This window comes from Narcine bancroftii, chromosome 2, assembly GCF_036971445.1.
Source record: "Narcine bancroftii isolate sNarBan1 chromosome 2, sNarBan1.hap1, whole genome shotgun sequence".
Taxonomy (NCBI): Eukaryota; Metazoa; Chordata; class Chondrichthyes; order Torpediniformes; family Narcinidae; genus Narcine; species Narcine bancroftii.
Window position 1 is genome coordinate 69,181,353 of NC_091470.1, and position 20,335 is coordinate 69,201,687.

At 41.0% G+C, this 20,335-nt stretch overlaps 1 protein-coding gene and 1 long non-coding RNA gene across 3 annotated transcripts in view; one reads left to right on the top strand and one right to left on the bottom strand.

Moving 5' to 3' along the window:
• Nucleotides 1-16,171, top strand: part of ddhd1b (DDHD domain containing 1b) — a 70,847-nt gene extending 54,676 nt beyond the window's left edge. The window contains exons 11-12 of one of the 2 annotated variants that reach the window (XR_011351361.1): nt 1,176-1,335; nt 8,680-8,766. Coding sequence is in view for 1 of the 2 variants with exons in the window: in XM_069917001.1 (XP_069773102.1) it covers nt 8,680-8,865; nt 15,325-15,527 (389 nt within the window). In the remaining variant the exon portion in view is untranslated. Of the gene's footprint in view, nt 1-1,175; nt 1,336-8,679; nt 8,866-15,324 lie in introns of those variants that run through there. The other variant, XM_069917001.1, reaches the window with a different exon arrangement.
• The window catches only part of LOC138753691 (uncharacterized), a 128,095-nt gene that overhangs the window by 98,753 nt on the left and 9,007 nt on the right, over nt 1-20,335 (bottom strand). The gene's annotated exons all lie outside the window — the stretch shown is intronic.

The window sequence follows — 20,335 nt, forward strand, 5'->3', positions numbered from 1 at the left end:
TGTAATCAGTGATGAGAGATTTATCATCAGAGAAGGTAACAGAAATCAAAGAAGTGATAGAAGACTTAAATGAATGGATGACTCATTCAGAAGCTGAGCTAGACAAGACAAAAGACAGGCTGAAGGCATGGAAGAAAAAGCAAAAATATGGGACACAGAAGAAAAGGCTGATGGACAAAATCAACCATATGGAAAATTTCAGCAGACGTAACAACGTAAGAATAATTAGACTGAGAGAGGGAATAGAGGGAAAAGACACAGTGAGTTTCTTTGAACATAGATCCCACAAATGCTGGGACAAAATAAGTTAAAAGCTGCAAATCAAAAGGACTCAATGGACCCTCAGACCCAGAAGAACTGACGAACCACGACCAGTCCTGGTAAGACTTTTAAGTTAGTGGGAGAGAGAGAAGAGATCTTGGGAGCAGCATATGAATATTCAAAAAATAATAATGGCCCATTAGTGGGGAACAATGCAAATGTAACTTTTTTTCCAGGACTTCAGCCCTGCCATGGTCAAACAAAGAAAGGAATTTGATGAGGTAAATATTCATTGATTTATCTAGCAACACTGAAGGTGGATGTCTCAGAAGGAACTTGACAAATTTTTAAGACAGTTGTGAAAAGATTACACGCCAGCTGAAAGGACGGCAAAGACCATTTTAAAATAGGACTAACTGAAAGACCTATCTTTACTTGTACTAATAATACTAAGTAGTCTTGCTTTCACTGTTAAAAGAAAATTCATTGTGGTTTATATGGAGAGCTCTGAAAAGACAAAAGTGGTAAGAAAAGCAGCAAGGTGGGAACTCTGACTTGGGTGGGTGGGGGAGATGGTGCCAGGAGAGGAGCGGTTTTAAAAGATGGCGCCAAAGCGAGGGTTTTGTCTTCAGAAGAAGAACCCGGGTACAATCGTCAATGTCGCTGTCAGACATTGGGATGTGTGTTTCTTAAGGGGAAATGTATGTGTTGGAAATGTCTTTTAATAGGGAAATGTTGTGATGGTATTTAGAAAATTGGGGTAGTATTGTTGTTTTACAATATTTGTGTGAAAAATGGTATAGATAAAACACTAAAGCTTATCAGTCGATATTAACGAGATAAATGGGCTGGTGAAGAGTCAGAAGGTCTTGACATACTTAAAGAAACTAAAGATGGATATAATCTTTATGCAGGAAACACATCTTACCAAATTGGAATATGATAAATTAAGCAGAGGATCGGTGGGACAAATAATATTGTCTTCCTTTGGTTCAAAGGCAAGGGGGTGGCCATTCTAATTAATAAAAATACACCAGTGTTAATAGAAGATACTGCAATTGATCAAGCCAGAAGGTATGTAATGGCACATTGTAAAATTTATGGAGAAGCATGAACATTTATGAATATTTATACCCCGAATTATGACTGTGAAGCCTTTATGTAGGATATCTGCTTAAAAACAGCAAAGGGAAGACAAAATATATGCTAGTTGGAGGAGACATTAATTTCTGCTTGGACCCAATACTAGATAAACTAGCAAGAACAAGCAACAAACACAATTTCATAGATGAAAGATCTAAATCTTATCGATGTATGGAGGCAATTAAATCCCACAGAGAAAGACTACTTTTTACTGAAGAACTGACATTTTTAATGTCTGTCCAGTTTAAAAAATAGAGTGATCAAAACAGAATATCTATCAAGGCTGCTATCAAACCATTTTCCATTAATATTAACCATAGCATCAATGGAAATGCAAGAGAATGTATACCGATGGTGTCTCAATGCTACATTGTTTAAAAGAACAGACTTTTGAGAATTTAGACAGTTAGAAATATTTTGTGAAACAAATCTGCCATCTACTAATAACAGTTTTCTGATATGGGACATGCTTTAAGAGGAGGACTTTGTGTGACAGGAGTCGCTTGATAACCCAAGACAGGGTGTTTAGAGGGGAAGACTTGTGTGACAGAAGGTCACTTGCTAACCCTAACGCGGGCTTAAGAGGCGTGAACCTTGTGAGGTGACTAGGAGATGACTGGGTGAAAATTCCCGTGTGAGAAATCAAAGGTGGTTGTAACTCTAGGGGGACTTGATATGAAAAAATCCATTAATGTAAACTGGTGTTTGATAAGAACTTGATGAACTGAGGGGCCTTTTACCATGCTGTGCAACTCTGAACCCTGCCAGTGATTTTTCTACATTCTGACTTTAATTGAACTACAAATATTGTCTGCAATTTGATTCAATCTAATTTTTAGAATTAAAATATTAAACCATAAGCTTTAGATACAGGTACCATTTTGATACGTTTTGAAGTCAATGGCGTAGAAATTCAGGAAACAAGATCTGCTCTACCTTTGGCCTGGTGAAATTTGTGTGGGCATCTCGTACAGAGTTTTGAGTGGTTAGTATGTGCCAGTTAGAATATTTAATACACAAAAGTGTAGCCATCCCATTTGCCACTTGAAATGTGGCTTGGCAAATTTAAAGGGAAAATGAGAATCTAATCCAAAATGTTACTGTAATTTGGGAAGTGCTGTGAAATAAGTGGGAGCACAGATTGGGGAGCAAGCATGCTGCTTTCCAGACTTTGAACCAGTCACTCTGTTCACAAGGTGGACATTTGGAATGAGATGTTGAGTGTCAAGATAAAGATAATGTCAAGATAAAGTGGTCAGGAAGATAGATCACTGCAAGAGGAGGTCTTCACAGAGCTGGGAAAGACTTGATGACCCAAAAGGTCTGTTCGATATTGTGGAAAACCATAACCCATCCCATATACCAACAGGCCTACTAATAAGCTTGCAACTTCAGTATTCCTATACCTGTTTTACTGTCACCATGTCCTTCCATGTGTTCACCTATAAGAGGAATATTGTTCACAAACTCCTTATACTGTGCCTCCTCGCTTGCAGGAGAAAATGGTATGGAACTGCTTCTTGCAGTTTCAGACATTCAAGTGGCTCTACTCTGTCCATAGATGAATCAACAAAGATTTGAAGAATGAGAAGTGACAGAATAGTTTTTAATTCTCATTGACTTCAGTTTTCCTTGTTTCCCACGATCTTTTCTTGTATAAGAATCAGAAGATGTAATTATGCCCTCTGTCGTGTTGGGAAGAGTATCAGGTTCAGTGGGTTCATAGAAACATAGAAAATAGGAGCAGGAGTAGGTCATTCGGCCCTTCGAGCCTGCTCCGCCATTCAATGAGATCATGGCTGAACTTAAAGTTCAGTACCCCGTCCCTGCCTTCTCTTTGAAACCCCTAATTCCCTTATACTGAAGAAATATATCTAATTCCCTCGTAAATATATTCAATGAACCTGCCTCTACTGCTCTCTATGGCAATGAATTCCACAGATTCACCACCCTCTGGGTAAAGAAATTCCTCCTCATCTCGATTCTAAATGGTTTGCCTATTATCCTCGAACCATGGCCCCGGGTTCTGGACTCCCCCACCATTGCAAACATTCCTTCCACATTCATTCTGTCCAGTCTTGCCAGAATTTTATATGTCTCTATGAGATCCCCTTTCAATCTTCTAAACTCCAGCGAGTACAATCCCAATTTGCGCAATCTTTCCTCATAAGTTATTCCTGCCATTCCAAGTATCAGCCTGGTGAATCGCCTTTGCACTCCCTCCATTGCAAGAACATCCTTCCTCAGATAAGGCGACCAAAACTGCACACAATACTCCAGGTGTGGTCTCACCAAGGCTCTGTACAGCTGCAGTAAGATATCCATATTCCTATACTCAAACCCTCTTGATATGAAAGCCAACATACCATTTGCCTTTTTAACCACCTGCTGTACCTGCATGCTCGCCTTCAGTGACTGGTGCACAAGAACCCCTAGGTCTCTCGGCACTTCCCCATCTCCCAATCTATTGCCATTCAAATAGTAATCTGTCCTCTGGTTTGTATTTCTAAAGTGGATAACCTCACAATTATCCACATTGTAGTGCATTTGCCATGTATCTGCCCAGTCCCCCAATTTATCCAAATCACACTGGAGCTTCCTGACCCCCTCTTCAGTGCACACAACCCCTCCTAGCTTAGTGTCGTCTGCAAATTTGGAGATATTACATCCAATCCCCTCATCTAGATCATTAATGTAAATTGTGAGCAGCTGGGGTCCCAGTACAGATCCCTGTGGCACCCCACTGGTCACCGCCTGCCACTCAGAAAATGAGCCGTTTATCCCAACTCTCTGTCTTCTATCTGCCAGCCAGTTCTCAATCCACATCAATACCTTGCCTCCAATCCCATGAGCCTTGATTTTGCATGCCAGTCGTTTATGTGGGACCTTATCGAAGGCCTTTTGGAAATCCAGGTACACCACATCCACTGGCTCTCCCCCATCTATTTTACCTGTCACCATCTCAAAGAATTCCAATAGATTTGTCAAGCAAGATTTACCTTTTGTAAATCCATGTTGACTCTGTTCGATCCCTTCTCTGCTAGTCATATGCTCCGCTATTACATCCTTAATAATGGATTCCATCATTTTTCCCACTACTGATGTAAGGCTCACCGGCCTATAATTCCTCGCTTTTTCTCTACCCCCCCCTTTTTAATTAGTGGGGTAACATTAGCTACCCTCCAATCCATGGGTACTGATCCTGAGTCTATCGAGTTCTGGAAAATAATTCTTAAAGCATCTGCTATCTGAATGTCCACTTCTTTAAGTACCCTAGGATGTAGATTATCAGGCCCTTGGGATTTATCTGCCTTCAATCCCTTCAATTTCCCCAAGACCATGTCCTTAGAGATACTGATTTCTTTCAGCTCCTCCCTTGCATTAGGCTCTATGTTTCCCAACATCCTTGGGAGGTTATTTGTATCCTCTCTTTTGAAAACAGAACTAAAGTAAGAATTTAATTGGTCTGCCATTTCCTTATTCCCCATTATATATTCCCCTGATTCTGACTGCAAGGGACCTACTCTGGATTTCACCAATCTTTTCCTCCTGACATATCTATAAAAGCTTTTGCGGTTTTTATGTTTGCCGCAAGCTTACTTTCGTAATTTAGTTTTGCCCTCTTGATTAATCCCTTTGTCCTCCTTTGCTGCTTCTTGAACTGTTCCCAGTCTTTGGATTTGGTACTTTTTGTGGCCAATTGATATGCTCTCTCTTTGGACCTAATGCTGTCTCTAATTTCCCTTGTTATCCATGGAGAGATGAGTCTGAACACAAGTGTTACAATCATATGTAACTACTTAACACACAGGAGACAAACAGGAGAAGGTGAAACGGTACTATATTACTTAAACAATGATATAAACATTCACATCAGTCCTAGTTTGGACTCCGATACTAGTGCTGCCTATACTTTACACACTCACTCACTTGAGTACACACTACAGGCAAACTTCCACACATATCCAGTTCCCTGTACCAACAGGGGTGTGGCTCTCTGCAGTACTATGGCTCAGATACAGTGTAGTGCACACCTTACCCATGCACTTCCAGAGATGTCGACAGTAGCGACCTGGCATGGAGCGATGTCTGGAGCTTGGACCACAAGGTAGAGAGAAAGAATGTGCTATATATAGATCTGGGCATCTAGCCAATAATGATTCTACGTGATTTTAAATTAGCCAATGGCAAGGTGTGCACTAATGGGTACCTGGAGTGTATCCTTGATTGATAGGTGATGTGACCTCCAAATAAGTTTTAGACAGGGAGGACACATGACCACCCATAATCCACAATATTCCAGACAGGCAGGCCACGTTTTCCTCAACACATAACACCTTTCCAGCTACTCCTTGGTCAATGTGACCATACAGTCAGCTTTCTCATTTCCAAATATCTAAGGAATGTCTCCTGATTAAGTCCCTGCAAATGTGAGGAACACAGACTTATTCGTGCGTTACCTCAGAACCAAGCCCTTTGTATACACTTGAGGGTATTTTAGATTGCAACACTCACAATTTGATTGAACTGAAACAAGGTCAGGGGAAGGACTTGGTTTGTTTGCACTTTCTGATGAGGTTATGGACCAGTTATATTCAAAAATTTTGAAGATTAAGCAGTGCAGTCTGTAGATCTTCTTTGGCTTGGCTTCGTGGACGAAGATTTATGGAGGGGGGTAAAAGTCCACGTCAGCTGCAGGCTCGTTTGTGGCTGACAAGTCCGATGCGGGAGAGGCAGACACGGTTGCAGCGGTTGCAGGGGAAAATTGGTTGGTTGGGGTTGGGTGTTGGGTTTTTCCTCCTTTGTCTTTTGTCAGTGAGGTGGGCTCTGCGGTCTTCTTCAAAGGAGGTTGCTGCCAGCCAAACTGTGAGGCGCCAAGATGCACGGTTTGAGGCGATATCAGCCCACTGGCGGTGGTCAATGTGGCAGGCACCAAGAGATTTCTTTAGGCAGTCCTTGTACCTTTTCTTTGGTGCACCTCTGTCACGGTGGCCAGTGGAGAGCTCGCCATATAACACAATCTTGGGAAGGCGATGGTCCTCCATTCTGGAGACGTGACCCATCCAGCGCAGCTGGATCTTCAGCAGCGTGGACTCGATGCTGTCGGCCTCTGCCATCTTGAGTACTTCGATGTAAGGGATGAAGTCACTCCAATGAATGTTGAGGATGGAGCGGAGACAACGCTGGTGGAAGCGTTCTAGGAGCCGTAGGTGATGCCGGTAGAGGACCCGTGATTCGGAGCCGAACAGGAGTGTGGGCTCTGTATACGCTAATCTTTGTGAGGTTTTTCAGTTGGTTGTTTTTCCAGACTCTTGTGTAGTCTTCCAAAGGTGCTATTTGCCTTGGCGAGTCTGTTGTCTATCTTTTGTCGATCCTTGCATCCGATGAAATGATGCAGCCGAGATAGGTAAACTGGTTGACTGTTTTGAGTTTTGTGTGCCCGATGGAGATGTGGGGGGGCTGGTGGTCATGGTGGGGATTGTCTTATAGTTACTTGATATACCTCCATGTTAACATTTGATGATACATATATAGGCAACCAAGTCCTCTAAACATAAATGCTTCTCAATTTCTTGACAATTAAACATTTCTAGGGGTTTCTATTCTATTGAAAGAAATGACCTCGCATTTCCCAGATTATTTCCCTTGTGCCATGTTCTTGCCTATTCATTACATCTTTTTTATATCCCACTGAATATGTAAGATTCCTGAGAAGTTATGTAGACTCTGGGAGAATGCATCTTGCTAGGGATCATGAAATCAGAAAAAGAAACTGTGCACTTAGGACTATCAGAAGGAGTCATTTATTTCAAGGGGAGGTGAGCCTTGGTAATTTTACACCACACAAGATTATTGATGCTCAGTCAGTACATGTTATCAAAATAGAGTTTGATAAATGTTTTCTATTCCTTTTATGATCCTCTTTTGATGTGGAAAATAGCATTTATTTGTAAAATCCTTTGTTTTTTGTTTGCAATAGGTATTTAGCTATTTAAATCCATCTGGGCAAATTAGTTGGTGTTAGGTCTGCTTTGCGGAAACTGCCAAAATGTTTGGCCTGGAAGTCAGCCTGAAGAAAACTGAGGTCCTCCATCAGCCAGCTCCCCACCATGACTACCAGCCCCCCCACATCTCCATCGGGCACACAAAACTCAAAACGGTCAACCAGTTTACCTATCTCGGCTGCACCATTTCATCAGATGCAAGGATCGACAATGAGATAGACAACAGACTCGCCAAGGCAAATAGCGCCTTTGGAAGACTACACAAAAGAGTCTGGAAAAACAAACAACTGAAAAACCTCACAAAGATAAGCGTATACAGAGCCGTTGTCATACCCACACTCCTGTTCGGCTCCGAATCATGGGTCCTCTACCGGCACCACCTACGGCTCCTAGAACGCTTCCACCAGCGTTGTCTCCGCTCCATCCTCAACATCCATTGGAGCGCTTACACCCCTAACGTCAAAGTACTCGAGATGGCAGAGGTCGACAGCATCGAGTCCACACTGCTGAAGATCCAGCTGCGCTGGATGGGTCACGTCTCCAGAATGGAGGACCATCGCCTTCCCAAGATCGTGTTATATGGCGAGCTCTCCACTAGCCACCGTGACAGAGGTGCACCAAAGAAAAGGTACAAGGACTGCCTAAAGAAATCTCTTGGTGCCTGCCACATTGACCACCGCCAGTGGGCTGATAACGCCTCAAACCGTGCATCTTGGCGCCTCACAGTTTGGCGGGCAGCAACCTCCTTTGATGAAGACCGCAGAGCCCACCTCACTGACAAAAGGCAAAGGAGGAAAAACCCAACACCCAACCCCAACCAACCAATTTTCCCTTGCAACCGCTGCAATCGTGTCTGCCTGTCCCGCATCGGACTTGTCAGCCACAAACGAGCCTGCAGCTGACGTGGACTTTTTACCCCCTCCATAAATCTTCGTCCGCGAAGCCAAGCCAAAGAAAGAAGGTTTGTCAAGTCCAATGCTGGTCTCTTTCCCTCATCACCCTTCAAATGGCTTATTTGCAGTGTTTATTACCTTCTATCAACTGGTAGACAGTATTTCAATTTATCCTGTAGTTCCAAGCTTGAGCTTTTAATCTGTACAATTCCAAACTGTTTCTTGAACTCAACAAACGACATTTTGTTAATTCCCTGTTTAAAAACAATGTGCATGTTATCTTTAAGACATGGAGATGTGGCTTGTAAGAATATCTGTCTCTTTCAGAAAATAAGATTATTGGCTATCTTTAATTTTGACTTTTGTGTTGCTTATAGGAGCTGCACATATAGGAAAGGGAATTGGTGGAATATTGTTTGCAAGATTCTCGCGTTCTCCCACAGTGAATGCTCCAGTTAGTGAAGATATTAAAGAAGTAACAGATGAAGAGAGGAAGACAATTGAAGTTCCATTTAGTCCAAAGATACTGTCACGTAATGACTCTGGTCTTTTGTTTGGTACAGGTTAGTAAATGAATTCATATTTTGTAAAAATAAAAACCTTTGCAAAGTCTTTTTTTCTCTCTCTAAATTTGCTTGATTAGTTTGATAAACTAAGTGGGACAGTTACATTTGTATTTTCTATGAACTGGGTAATTTACGAACTATGTTTATTTTTAAAATCAGAATGCTATTTTTATTAGTGTTATATCATTAAGATTTTTTCTTTCAAGAGTGATGCAGAGTAATAATACTTCTATACTATTGGAACCGTTACTATAGTTCCATACTATTGGAACCGTTACTATAGTTCCATACTATTGGAACCGTTACTATAGTTCTATACTATTGGAACCGTTACTATAGTTCCACACCGTTGGAACCGTTACTATAGTTCCATACTATTGGAACCGTTACTATAGTTCCATACTATTGGAACCGTTACTATAGTTCTATACTATTGGAACCGTTACTATTGTTCCACACCGTTGGAACCGTTACTATAGTTCCATACTATTGGAACCGTTACTATAGTTCCACACTATTGGAACCGTTACTATAGTTCCACACTATTGGAACCGTTACTATAGTTCCACACCGTTGGAACCGTTACTATAGTTCCATACTATTTGAACCGTTACTATAGTTCCACACCGTTGGAACCGTTACTATAGTTCCACACCGTTGGAACCGTTACTATAGTTCCACACCGTTGGAACCGTTACTATTGTTCCACACCGTTGGAACCGTTCCTATAGTTCCACACCGTTGGAACCGTCCCTATAGTTCCACACCGTTGGAACCGTCCCTATAGTTCCACACCGTTGGAACCGTCCCTATAGTTCCACACCGTTGGAACCGTCCCTATAGTTCCACACCGTTGGAACCGTCCCTATAGTTCCACACCGTTGGAACCGTCCCTATAGTTCCACACCGTTGGAACCGTCCCTATAGTTCCACACCGTTGGAACCGTCCCTATAGTTCCACACCGTTGGAACCGTCCCTATAGTTCCACACCGTTGGAACCGTCCCTATAGTTCCACACCGTTGGAACCGTCCCTATAGTTCCACACCGTTGGAACCGTCCCTATAGTTCCACACCGTTGGAACCGTCCCTATAGTTCCACACCGTTGGAACCGTCCCTATAGTTCCACACCGTTGGAACCGTCCCTATAGTTCCACACCGTTGGAACCGTCCCTATAGTTCCACACCGTTGGAACCGTCCCTATAGTTCCACACCGTTGGAACCGTCCCTATAGTTCCACACCGTTGGAACCGTCCCTATAGTTCCACACCGTTGGGACCGTTCCGCACCGTTGGGACCGTTCCGCACCGTTGCGACCGTTCCACACCGTTGCGACCGTTCCACACCGTTGCGACCGTTCCACACCGTTGCGACCGTTCCACACCGTTGCGACCGTTCCACACCGTTGCGACCGTTCCACTCCGTTGCGACCGTTCCACACCGTTGCGACCGTTCCACACCGTTGCGACCGTTCCACACCGTTGCGACCGTTCCACACTATTGTATGGTTAATGCATTCCTGTTACAGCGCCATCAATCGGGTTTCTCACCAAGTCTGTGAGATAATTGTATCAAGGTACAAAAATACATAGGAGAACCACAAGATACAAGAGACAGATTTTATTCAAGTCACGCCAGCAGGAATGAGTAACATCAATGTCAGGTAGACAGTGTCACTGTGGTTAATACCAGAATCTCATTCAGAAATCACAGTGAGAAGGTGCCGTATGCAAGGCATTTTCTTGAATACAAATCTGATAGAAATAGCTTTGAAATTATTGTTACAAGCTCAGATTTTACATCAGGTATCACTCCTTTCTAAAGACAGGAAAATGGTTTGACATTTATTTATTCACATGTACAAGATATCCTTCTTGCATATGAAATTAACAGTAGTCTGGAAACGTTGCTTTCAAAACTTGGTGATATAATTTTCTGTATGCCTGATATCTGGTCTTTAATTCTCATATGTAAATGGTTGGTTTCATAACAATATTAAGCCATTAAAGTTAACAATGGAGTGGAAACCTTATGAGCTGAAACAATATTGGGTTGGGACTGAGTTGGTGCCGTTAGAATCACTGGGTGCGTTCTACAGCTTTAACAATTCAAATTGTGTCTGACAGTTTGTGAAACATGAACAGCTGCATTTGCGCAGGAAGTTTTTTATGAATGGGCTTGCCCATTGACAGTTTGACTGAATGGAACGAGCCATTTAGCACTTTTGTGTTATAAGCTATTATTGCGCCTGTGAATCCACTTGAATGTTTCTTTGCCCAGGAACCCAAGAAATGACTTTGCATAAACAGATTGGTGTTAATTGTGTTGTCTGGAATGTTTTTTTTGCTCTGACAACCCTAGGTTTCTCTCTGGCCCTAGCTCAGAGCTGGTGACTGGTGTTTCAATACAAATAAATCTGTTATGTTTTTCTCATAACTGTAATGACTGGACATCATAAAAATGCAAACTTTAACATCTGAAGGCTCCGGTTTCCTCCCACCATTCAAAATGTAACTGGGTATGGGTTGTAGATCAATTGGGTGGATTTGGGTGGCATAGGTTCATGAGCCGAAATGGCCTCTTACCATGTTGTAGGTCTAAATTAAATTTTTAAAATTTAAATTTAAACATTTTCATCATACTGGAAAGACAATTGGGTGCTTCCATGCATGAATTAGCTTTGTGCCCTGTTACAACATTCACCTTGAGCATGCAGAGTGGGATGTCCCCAGTACTGTGCTCCTCATAGAACAGTTTGGAATCAGCAATAGCACACTATATCCAGCTCAGTTCATTTCTCCAGCATCTTGTTCTCATCCATGATCAATTGCTGAGCTATTCAATTCCACAGTAATAAAATTGAAGCACAGAGAAAGTGGGAAAGATAAGTTTAAAGAACAGAATCCCCTTGGCTCTGAAGCTTGCATATTTGGATTTGACATGTGTGAGTTGCAATTAAAAGACAATATGGATGACTGACCACTAGATGCAGGTTTAGCCCACCAGGCCCAGCCTTCTATCTGTTTTTGAACACTGAGAAAACAGCTGGTCATGGGTTAATTAAATACATCTCTTTCACTGCATTTGTATGTACTCGCATTTAATTAAGATTCAAATCTTTCTGCCCTTGGTAAAGATATGTAAAGCTGGGAAACACAAACTGCAGAGAAGCTGGAGGGACTCAGCTGGTCAGGCAGCATCTATGGATAGAAATGGTTAGGACACCTGAATGTCCTGACCTTAAAATTTTGACTAGCCATTTCTAATTCTGGATGCAGCCTGACCTGTTAAGTTCCCCACCACCCCCACCCCATTTCGTTCAAATATTTGAATTAGTTCGACTAAATCAATTTTTAAAATCTGCTGTAAAAGTGTTGTCCTTCTTAAATGTGGATTGGTGAACCAAATTAATTCAAAATGTTAGTCATAATTAAATATTGGAATTGTAAATTGTTTCAGTTCTCCCACCACCCCCACCCCAACCAAGCCAATTATCACAGCACAGCCCTAGTCTACTAGACCAGTGACCAACGTAACAGAAAACTGAAATAAGAAACCGAACAGAGGGCATTGTTGCAGACATTTTTTTGCCTGAGTGTCATTGTGTTCATTCTATCACTAGTAACCAACCTCCTTTGTGGATCATCCTGAAGGCTCCTAATTATACAATGTTCTGTTGCTTCAGTGTTTGCTTTTAGAGGTGAGGCACTTTGGAACATTGTTTTTGAAATTATTCAAAATCTTTGAAAATCAGTAATTTTTGGAATTTAAGATACCAGACTTGCACAACAGGTTATGCTAAGGGTGTGAAAGTAAGATTTAAAATGCCAGTTTAGGCAAAAAAATAGTTAACATAGATCACATTTTTCTTTCTTGTAACTTTCTCAGTAAAGTGTATTTAGCAGAAAGGGTAACTGACGCTTTAATTATGCCATTTAAAAAGATTGTATGCCTGCTTATTTGTGGTTAGTGCGAGTAAGTTGACCTCTATGAATTTGGCACCTGGGTTATGCTTTCTTTGTGCTCTGGCTGTAGGCTATTCATATAGAGCAACTCATCAAGTATAATATTGCTTCTAGGCTTTGATTAACAGTACACAAAGCATGGCTATCTAAGGTGTCAGTTAATCAAAGGTTAAGTTTCCTTCACCTGTAGAAGTAGCATTTTGGGCAAGGTCTGTGGAAAGACGATAAGGCTTTTTATTAGGCCTTGTAAAGGTTAGCTGCAGCATTAGACCTGACATTGATAGCAAATTGGTAATTAGCTCTAGATTCTTACAATGTGTGTTTAAAGTTACATCCCATAGTCTGCTGACAATACAAAATGAGGTGAAAATAACAATATGAAGGAAGATGTAAAGAAGCTTCAAGAGGACAGGGACAAGCTGAGTGATCGAGCACACAAACAGTGCCATATAACGTGGATCATTCATTTTGTATGTCACAAAGTACAATATTTGTTAAACTGAGAGATATTGGGTTTTGTGGATAATCAAAGGTGCCTCGGTATGCTTGTTTGCAAGTAAATGAAGGCCAATGTGCAGATTAAGAAAATGAAAGATATGTAAGCCATAGCCACCACAGGCATTGACCTTTCATCCATGGACAACAGCTTTGTGAGGTCCTGCCTCAGAAGGCAGCCAACTTCATAACAAATCTGCATCATCTGGTCACAATCTCTTCTTGCTGCTACCTTCAACATTCCAAATGGAATTTTGAATTGTGAATGGTTCTACATTGTCAGATTTGCTATGTGAAGCTTGATTGAGCAACATGGAAATTTATTCTTTTATGTTTAGAAAGAAAGAGAAGAGATCTCATTGAAACATACAAAATTCTTAAAGGGCTTGACAGAGAGGTTGCTTCCTCCAGTTGAAGAATCCAGGACCAGGGAGCACAGCCTTAGAATAAGAGGATGTTTAGGACTGAGATGAGGAAACACTTCTTCACCCAGAGGGTGGTGACTCTTTGGAATTCGCTACATTGGAGGCCTGGTGAGGCTCAATGCTTTTGTTCATTCAAATCGCAGATGAATAGGTTTTTTGGGTACTCAAGGAATCAAGTGATGTGGGAAAAGTGCTGGAAAATAGCCCACTACATATGCTGCCATCTTGGGCACAGGATTTTTTTTTGTTTTTAAAACACTTATCAGGTTCTTTAAAGCCTGTACAGAGCCTTTGGCATTAGAATTAGGCAGTAGGATCTTGCAAAGCAGTGTAATCCCCCTGCTTCACTGGGTCTGCATCAACAACAGTGCTGGTGTTATAGCTTCTCTGACAGCACCAACACTTTAAGCTCTGCATTAACTCCAGCTCCAGCCACAGAGCATCTCCTGCGAAAGAAGTACAACCTGGCTTCTGTTGGTGCTTGCAATTTTTTATCTGATATCAGCTGCTCACAAGCATATCGTGTAGGATATTTGCTGAAATTCTAACAATCAGAGAGCTTTATTGCGTATTTAGCATGCATCCAGTCAGATGTGCACATTTTAGTCAGTATGATTCTTGGAGAACCTACAGCAAGAATGCATTTAGGTGAGTTAGGCATCAGGTCAAGTTCCCTTTGTGCCAGTATTGCAACTTCTGTAACTCTGCGGGCAGAGAAGACTCGCTGCAGATAAACAAGGAGCACGTGATGACTCCTTCTGAATTCAAGAAGCCCAGGTGATGACAATGCCAGTACAGTACCAACCTCTGCATTTCTCCCCACAAGTACTCTTGTGATGAATCTTGAGCTCTTCCATATCAACCTTGTATTTTCTATTTACTGCTTTTATTAATGTTGATCATGGTTGATGCCTAATTTTAGGCAAAGATTTGTTACCATCACTCAGGGGCCTGGCTCTTTGAGATTATGCAATATCAACAGTGAAGATCTCAATGAAGGGTCCTGACCAGAAATTTCAACATTGTTTCCCTCCTCAGATGCTGTCTGAACCACTGAGTTCCTCCAGCAACTCATTTTGACACCAGATTCCAGCATCTACAAAATTATTTAATGTGCTTCCTGGACTGTGCAATAATACAATATAATTGGGGCTTTACCTCTTCAAACCCATGGGAGGGAATTCAATAGCTCTCTAGTTTGCTAGCTGTCTTTTCTGTGTGTTCTTTTATTAGCCTAGATGATAATGATACAGGACTTGTTTGTGATATCCTACCATTAAAATATCGTCAGCAATTGCAGTTCATATATACACACAAATTTGATGGAGGTAATGGAGAAAAAAAGAGAAAGAAAATATTCATGGATGCCATCTGGTAGCTAGAGGAATCCATATTTATCAAAAGTCCATAAGTGGGTTTTGATTGCTTTCTCCTCATCCTTCAATCATAGCTGCACTTAAGTTATAATTGAGATCAGTTTGAAAAGCAAATGAAAATTTTTGTCAGCTCATAAAGTTGAATATTTGACTTAAAGTTTGGAGTCTTGATGATATTTTTGTTTCTCTGTTAGAGTTAGAACATCGCCTTGATTTTGAATTGCGTGAGGGCCTTGTAGAGAGTAGATACTGGTCTGCAGTAACATCACACACCTCGTATTGGTCATCTCTGGACGTCGCACTTTTCCTCCTCTCGTTTTTATATACACAAAAACCGCCTGGACATGAAGAGCGCTCAGACATCAGCTCATGGTCAGGAGAAACTGGGTACAAATGAGCAGCTGCATCGAGATGCTAATGGAACTGCTACTTAAAAGTGCAATGAAAAAATAAGATTCACTATACTGTTTGTGTTTATTTTTTTTCTATGCTCCACAATGAATACTCGAAGACCTATTTATAAATAAAATACTCAAACTTGATGAGTTTAAAAATGTTCCAACCTGTTGAGTTTGTCCCTATTCACAGTCTTTCAGCTATGTTAAATGGATAAGTTTTAAAATGTCTGGGTTTGAGACTAACATTATGGTGGAATTTATAATTTAAAGCTTGATTTGTATTTATTTCAAATCTGCAAACTATATATAAATACTTGAAAAAAATGCTTTTTTTTAAACTAAAAGCATAATTCACAATGAATGTTGATATGAAGTTTGCACTTGTACTTCCACCTTCCTGTCCTTGTTTCACAACTGGGCTGTATAGCTAGTTTATACATTTGAAGTACAAAATGTATTTTGGTGCTTATAATTTTGTTAATATTATATCACTGATATTTTCACTTGTTTACTGGGTCATGTATAAATATATTTTGGCTGAAACTGCTACACTGTGCTATTATATAGTGCAGGAAGCACCACATTGTCATTTTGTGTCTTTTGTTTTATTTTACAGCCAATAAATTTATTGCTAATGAGGTTTTATACTGCATTATGATTATAATCTCAAATATGTTGGAGCTAAAGAATGTTTCTCCTCTCACTTAAAGACACTACGGATAGAATCAGACAGAGATGGTCTTCACTAATGAAGGCTTGAAAATACCCAGCCCGGAAGTGTCATGGAAGATGCTCTAAACTGTCCACGTATAACAGGCCAGTACAGCTCTATTGTACACGAGGTCTGTGGTGGGTTTGCAGAACTTAAGACTGACTCCACTGCATCTGTCTCAAGACCATGGATGGTTGCTTGGATGGGGAGGGTCTTTGGGATGGCCATGATGGTGGGTGGGAGTCAGCATGATGATTGATCCAAGATACAATAGTGAAGAAACCCCAAGAGGATTGCTATGTTGTGCTTCCAATTAATTTTCTGTTGCATTTCCTGTTAAGATCATCTGCTGCTTGACTATCCTTTCTGTGGGCCATGCATGCATAATTACATTTGGATGCTCTGTGTGCACTGAACACAACTTGAAATCTTTGAATCAACATGCCAGATGTGCTCAAATTTTTTTTGAGCAATTTGGTGATTTTTGGGGAAAGGTGTTACTTAATTTAAAAAAAATTTCGTCATATAGCATGGAAACAGCCCATTTTGGCCCATGAGTCAACACCACCCAATTAACCTACACCCCTGGTACATTTTGAACAGTGAGAGGACACTGAAGCCCCCAGGAAAACCCATGCAGACACGGGGAGAATGTACAAACTTCTTGGCGATAGCATGGGATACAAACCCCAGTCCCAATCGCTGGTGCTGTAAAGGTTTTGTGCTAACTGCTACACCAACTGTGTTCCCCATATTTATAATCTTTGGAAAAGGGTGTTTTAATGCTTTTTTTAAAATTTCAATTCTTTTTCAAAACAGAAGTTTAAGTTTATCATCATTCAATTGTAAAAGTACCACCTCATGAAACAATGTCATGGAAAATAAAGGGTAATTAACTTTTCAGGCCTGAGTCCTTCAAGATGTGAGCAAGACAGGCAGGAGCCTGAATAAAAAAAGTGAGGAAAGAGAGAGAGGACCACAGGCGAACGAGTAACGAGTGGGAGGATAGAAGAGAAGTGAAAGGCGGGAGGGTAGCTCTCTGATCGGAGCAGGAAGAGAAGGGGGTGCAGACCTGGTGGAAAGGAGATGGGAAAAGAGGGAAACACAGTAAATGCTAGAGGAATTTAGCCAATCTCACAGTGTACATAGGAGGTAAAGATATACATGTTGTATTAGCCCCATTGTAAGTCACAAAAATCAAGAGTTGAACTATTGTAAGTAGAGGAGCATTTGTATTACTGAGGTTTGAAAGGAGACAGGGAAAAGGAAAGAGAAGGACAGAACTAGAGGTGCTCAACGAAATCTTCTCCCAGTGTGTGCCTAGAGGAGACCACAACAGAAGCGCCAGATGCTGTAAATGACCCCTGCAGATTCGCAAGCAATGTTACTTCACTTGGAAGGACCGATTGAGACCCCAAATTGTGATGACTCAAGTTGGTTTATCATCTAATTGTGCAAGTACAACTCAATGAAACAGTGTTCTCCAATCCACAGAAAAAACATGCAAACTCACAACCGGACAAAAGATACATGTGCAGTACATATATAAAAATAAATAAGTATTGATGAATAAATAGTTGAGTTTCTGAGGGTTTGTATGAGCAATTCATTCAGCCGTTGAGCAATCTCACTCCCTGTGAAAAGGAGTTGTTTCTCAGCTTGGTGGTTCAGGTTCTAATGCTCCTTCATCTCTTTCCTGACAGGAGTAGCTGAAAGATGTGTGCAGGTTGGTATGGGTCCTCAACAATTTTGCAACCCCACTTCAAACAACAATCTCAGTCGATTGTGTCAATGGTGGGGGTGGGTGGAGGGAGGGAGACCCCAGTGATCTCTGCTCCTCTCATGGACCTGTGGTTGACCTCCAATCCAAAGCTCCACAGCAAACATACCACACTGTGATGCAGGATGCTCTTGATAGAGCTCCTGTAGAAAGTTGACAGGATGATGGATGGTAGCCTAGCCCGTCTCCATCTTTTCAGGAAGTGCAGTCTCTGTTGCGCCTTCCTTACAAGTGAGGAGATGTATTTCCAGGATAGGTCACTTTTTAAGTGGACTCTGAGAAGCTTGGTGCTCTCTACTCTCCGATACTAAGCTATTAATGAGTAAAGTGGTCATCCCTGGTCCTCCTGAAGTGCATAATCCTCTCCCTTGTCTTGACCACTTTGAGGCTCAGGTTTTTATTTTCTCACCATATCACAAGATTTTGCATTTCTTCTCTGGAGTGTGACTCATTGTTATTGCTAATAAGGTCAACTATTGTCATGTCATCTGCAAACCCGATTACTCTATTGGAGCTTTTCATTGCAGTCGTGGGTCAGTACTGTGAACAGAAGTGAGCTGAGCATACAGCCCTCAGCTGCACCAGTGCTCAGCGTGACAGTGCTTGACATTCTGCTGCAGACCTGGACAGACTGGGGTCTTTCCATCAGGAAGTCCAGAATCCAATTACAGTGAAGGGTGTTGAGTCCCAACGAGGACAGCTTCTCCACCTTGCCTCTGAGGAATTATTGTATTAAAACACCAAGCTGGAGTCGATGAACACCAGCAGGTAATTCAGGATGGAGTGGAGTGACACGGCAATAGCATCATCAATGGAATGGTTCTGTCTGTAGATTAATTGAAATGGGTGCAAGGTCTGGGAGGTGTGATTTGATGAATTCCATCACCAGACGCTAAGCATTTCATAATGGTGGTCAGTCCTGCCCTTGCTCATTGAGGCCTGCTATTGTCATCCTCTTTTTACTGGGATGTTAGTGGCTGTCTTGAAACCCACAGGGATGATAGACTGCTGCAATGACATGTTGGAAGGTGCACAGTGCATCAGTACCCAACCAGATGTGCAATAAAATTTCAAGCCCATACTTTGCTTACTTTCCTTTAAGTAAGCTAAAGTTTTCATCTTAAGGTTTCATTTGTATTTTTAAAATCTTTTCAAGCATATAAAACTTGAGAAATTCAGAAAATACTTAATGTCTTAAATTTTACTTGAAATCCTTGAACTTTCAATAACTCCTTTGTTATCAATTTTAAAATCTTCTCAATATTGGGCAAGTACCAAAGAATGTTTCTCTAAATAATGATTATTTAACTCAATAAGTATTATGTATTCTTGGTTAACTTTTTTTTAAATTTTGTGTCCATAATATGAGTGATCTGAATTTAAAATGTGCATCCAGCTCTGTCTGGGGACCTGCCAAATTTCAAGTAGAGCTGGAAGGTCCAAGTTCGTGGTTCCTTTCAGGAATAAACTTGATGTTTTCCAAATATAAATATTTTCTCCATGTGAACATTTTTAAAAATTCCAAGGTGTAAGATCTGTCAGCTGACAAAGAATCAGGCAGGCCCAATTGTCCATGCCTTGAACAAGTTGGCATTCTGAGATAGTTGAATTTGCTTGCATCCCTTCAAAATGTACAGGGATTGTAGATAAATTGGGGTATTTGGTAGCACAGGCTTGTAGGCCTGTTATGGTGCTGAACGTCTAAATTTAAAATAAGATGTAATTTTTCTTATCCTTGTCACCATTGTATATTTGGTTGATGAGGTCTTAATCCTGGGAAAAATCCTTTGCAGAAAATAGAAATTATACATGTGAGACACAAGAAGCTCAATCAAAGAATGTGTCTGACAGATTATAAAGAAGGGTTCCAGCCCAAAATGTAGACAATTATTTTATTCCAGATTCCAGCATCTGCAGCCTCTTGTGTTTTCCCTAAGAATGTGGCCTATTCACCAGCTTTTGAGTGAAACCTGCAAATTTGTTGAAATTTTTTAAAAAAATCAATTCTAGAAAAAGAATTATGGCGCGAAGAATAAAAAGAAAAATCTTTCTCTGTAGGATTAAATCTTCGCCAAATATCAACTAAATTCAAATCTGACATCATATTAGTTACTTGAACTGCCGTCTTAGATTTCTTAATTACTCTTGGATACTCGTCCAATAAAGGCTCCAATACCACGTTTAAATCTCCCCCAATCATCACATTAGAATTTGATTGTCCAAGTAATAAAGACATATCCACAACAAAAGCTGTATCCTCAACATTCGGAGCATAAATATCAAGCAAAGTCCAAGCTTCGTTAAAAATTGTACAG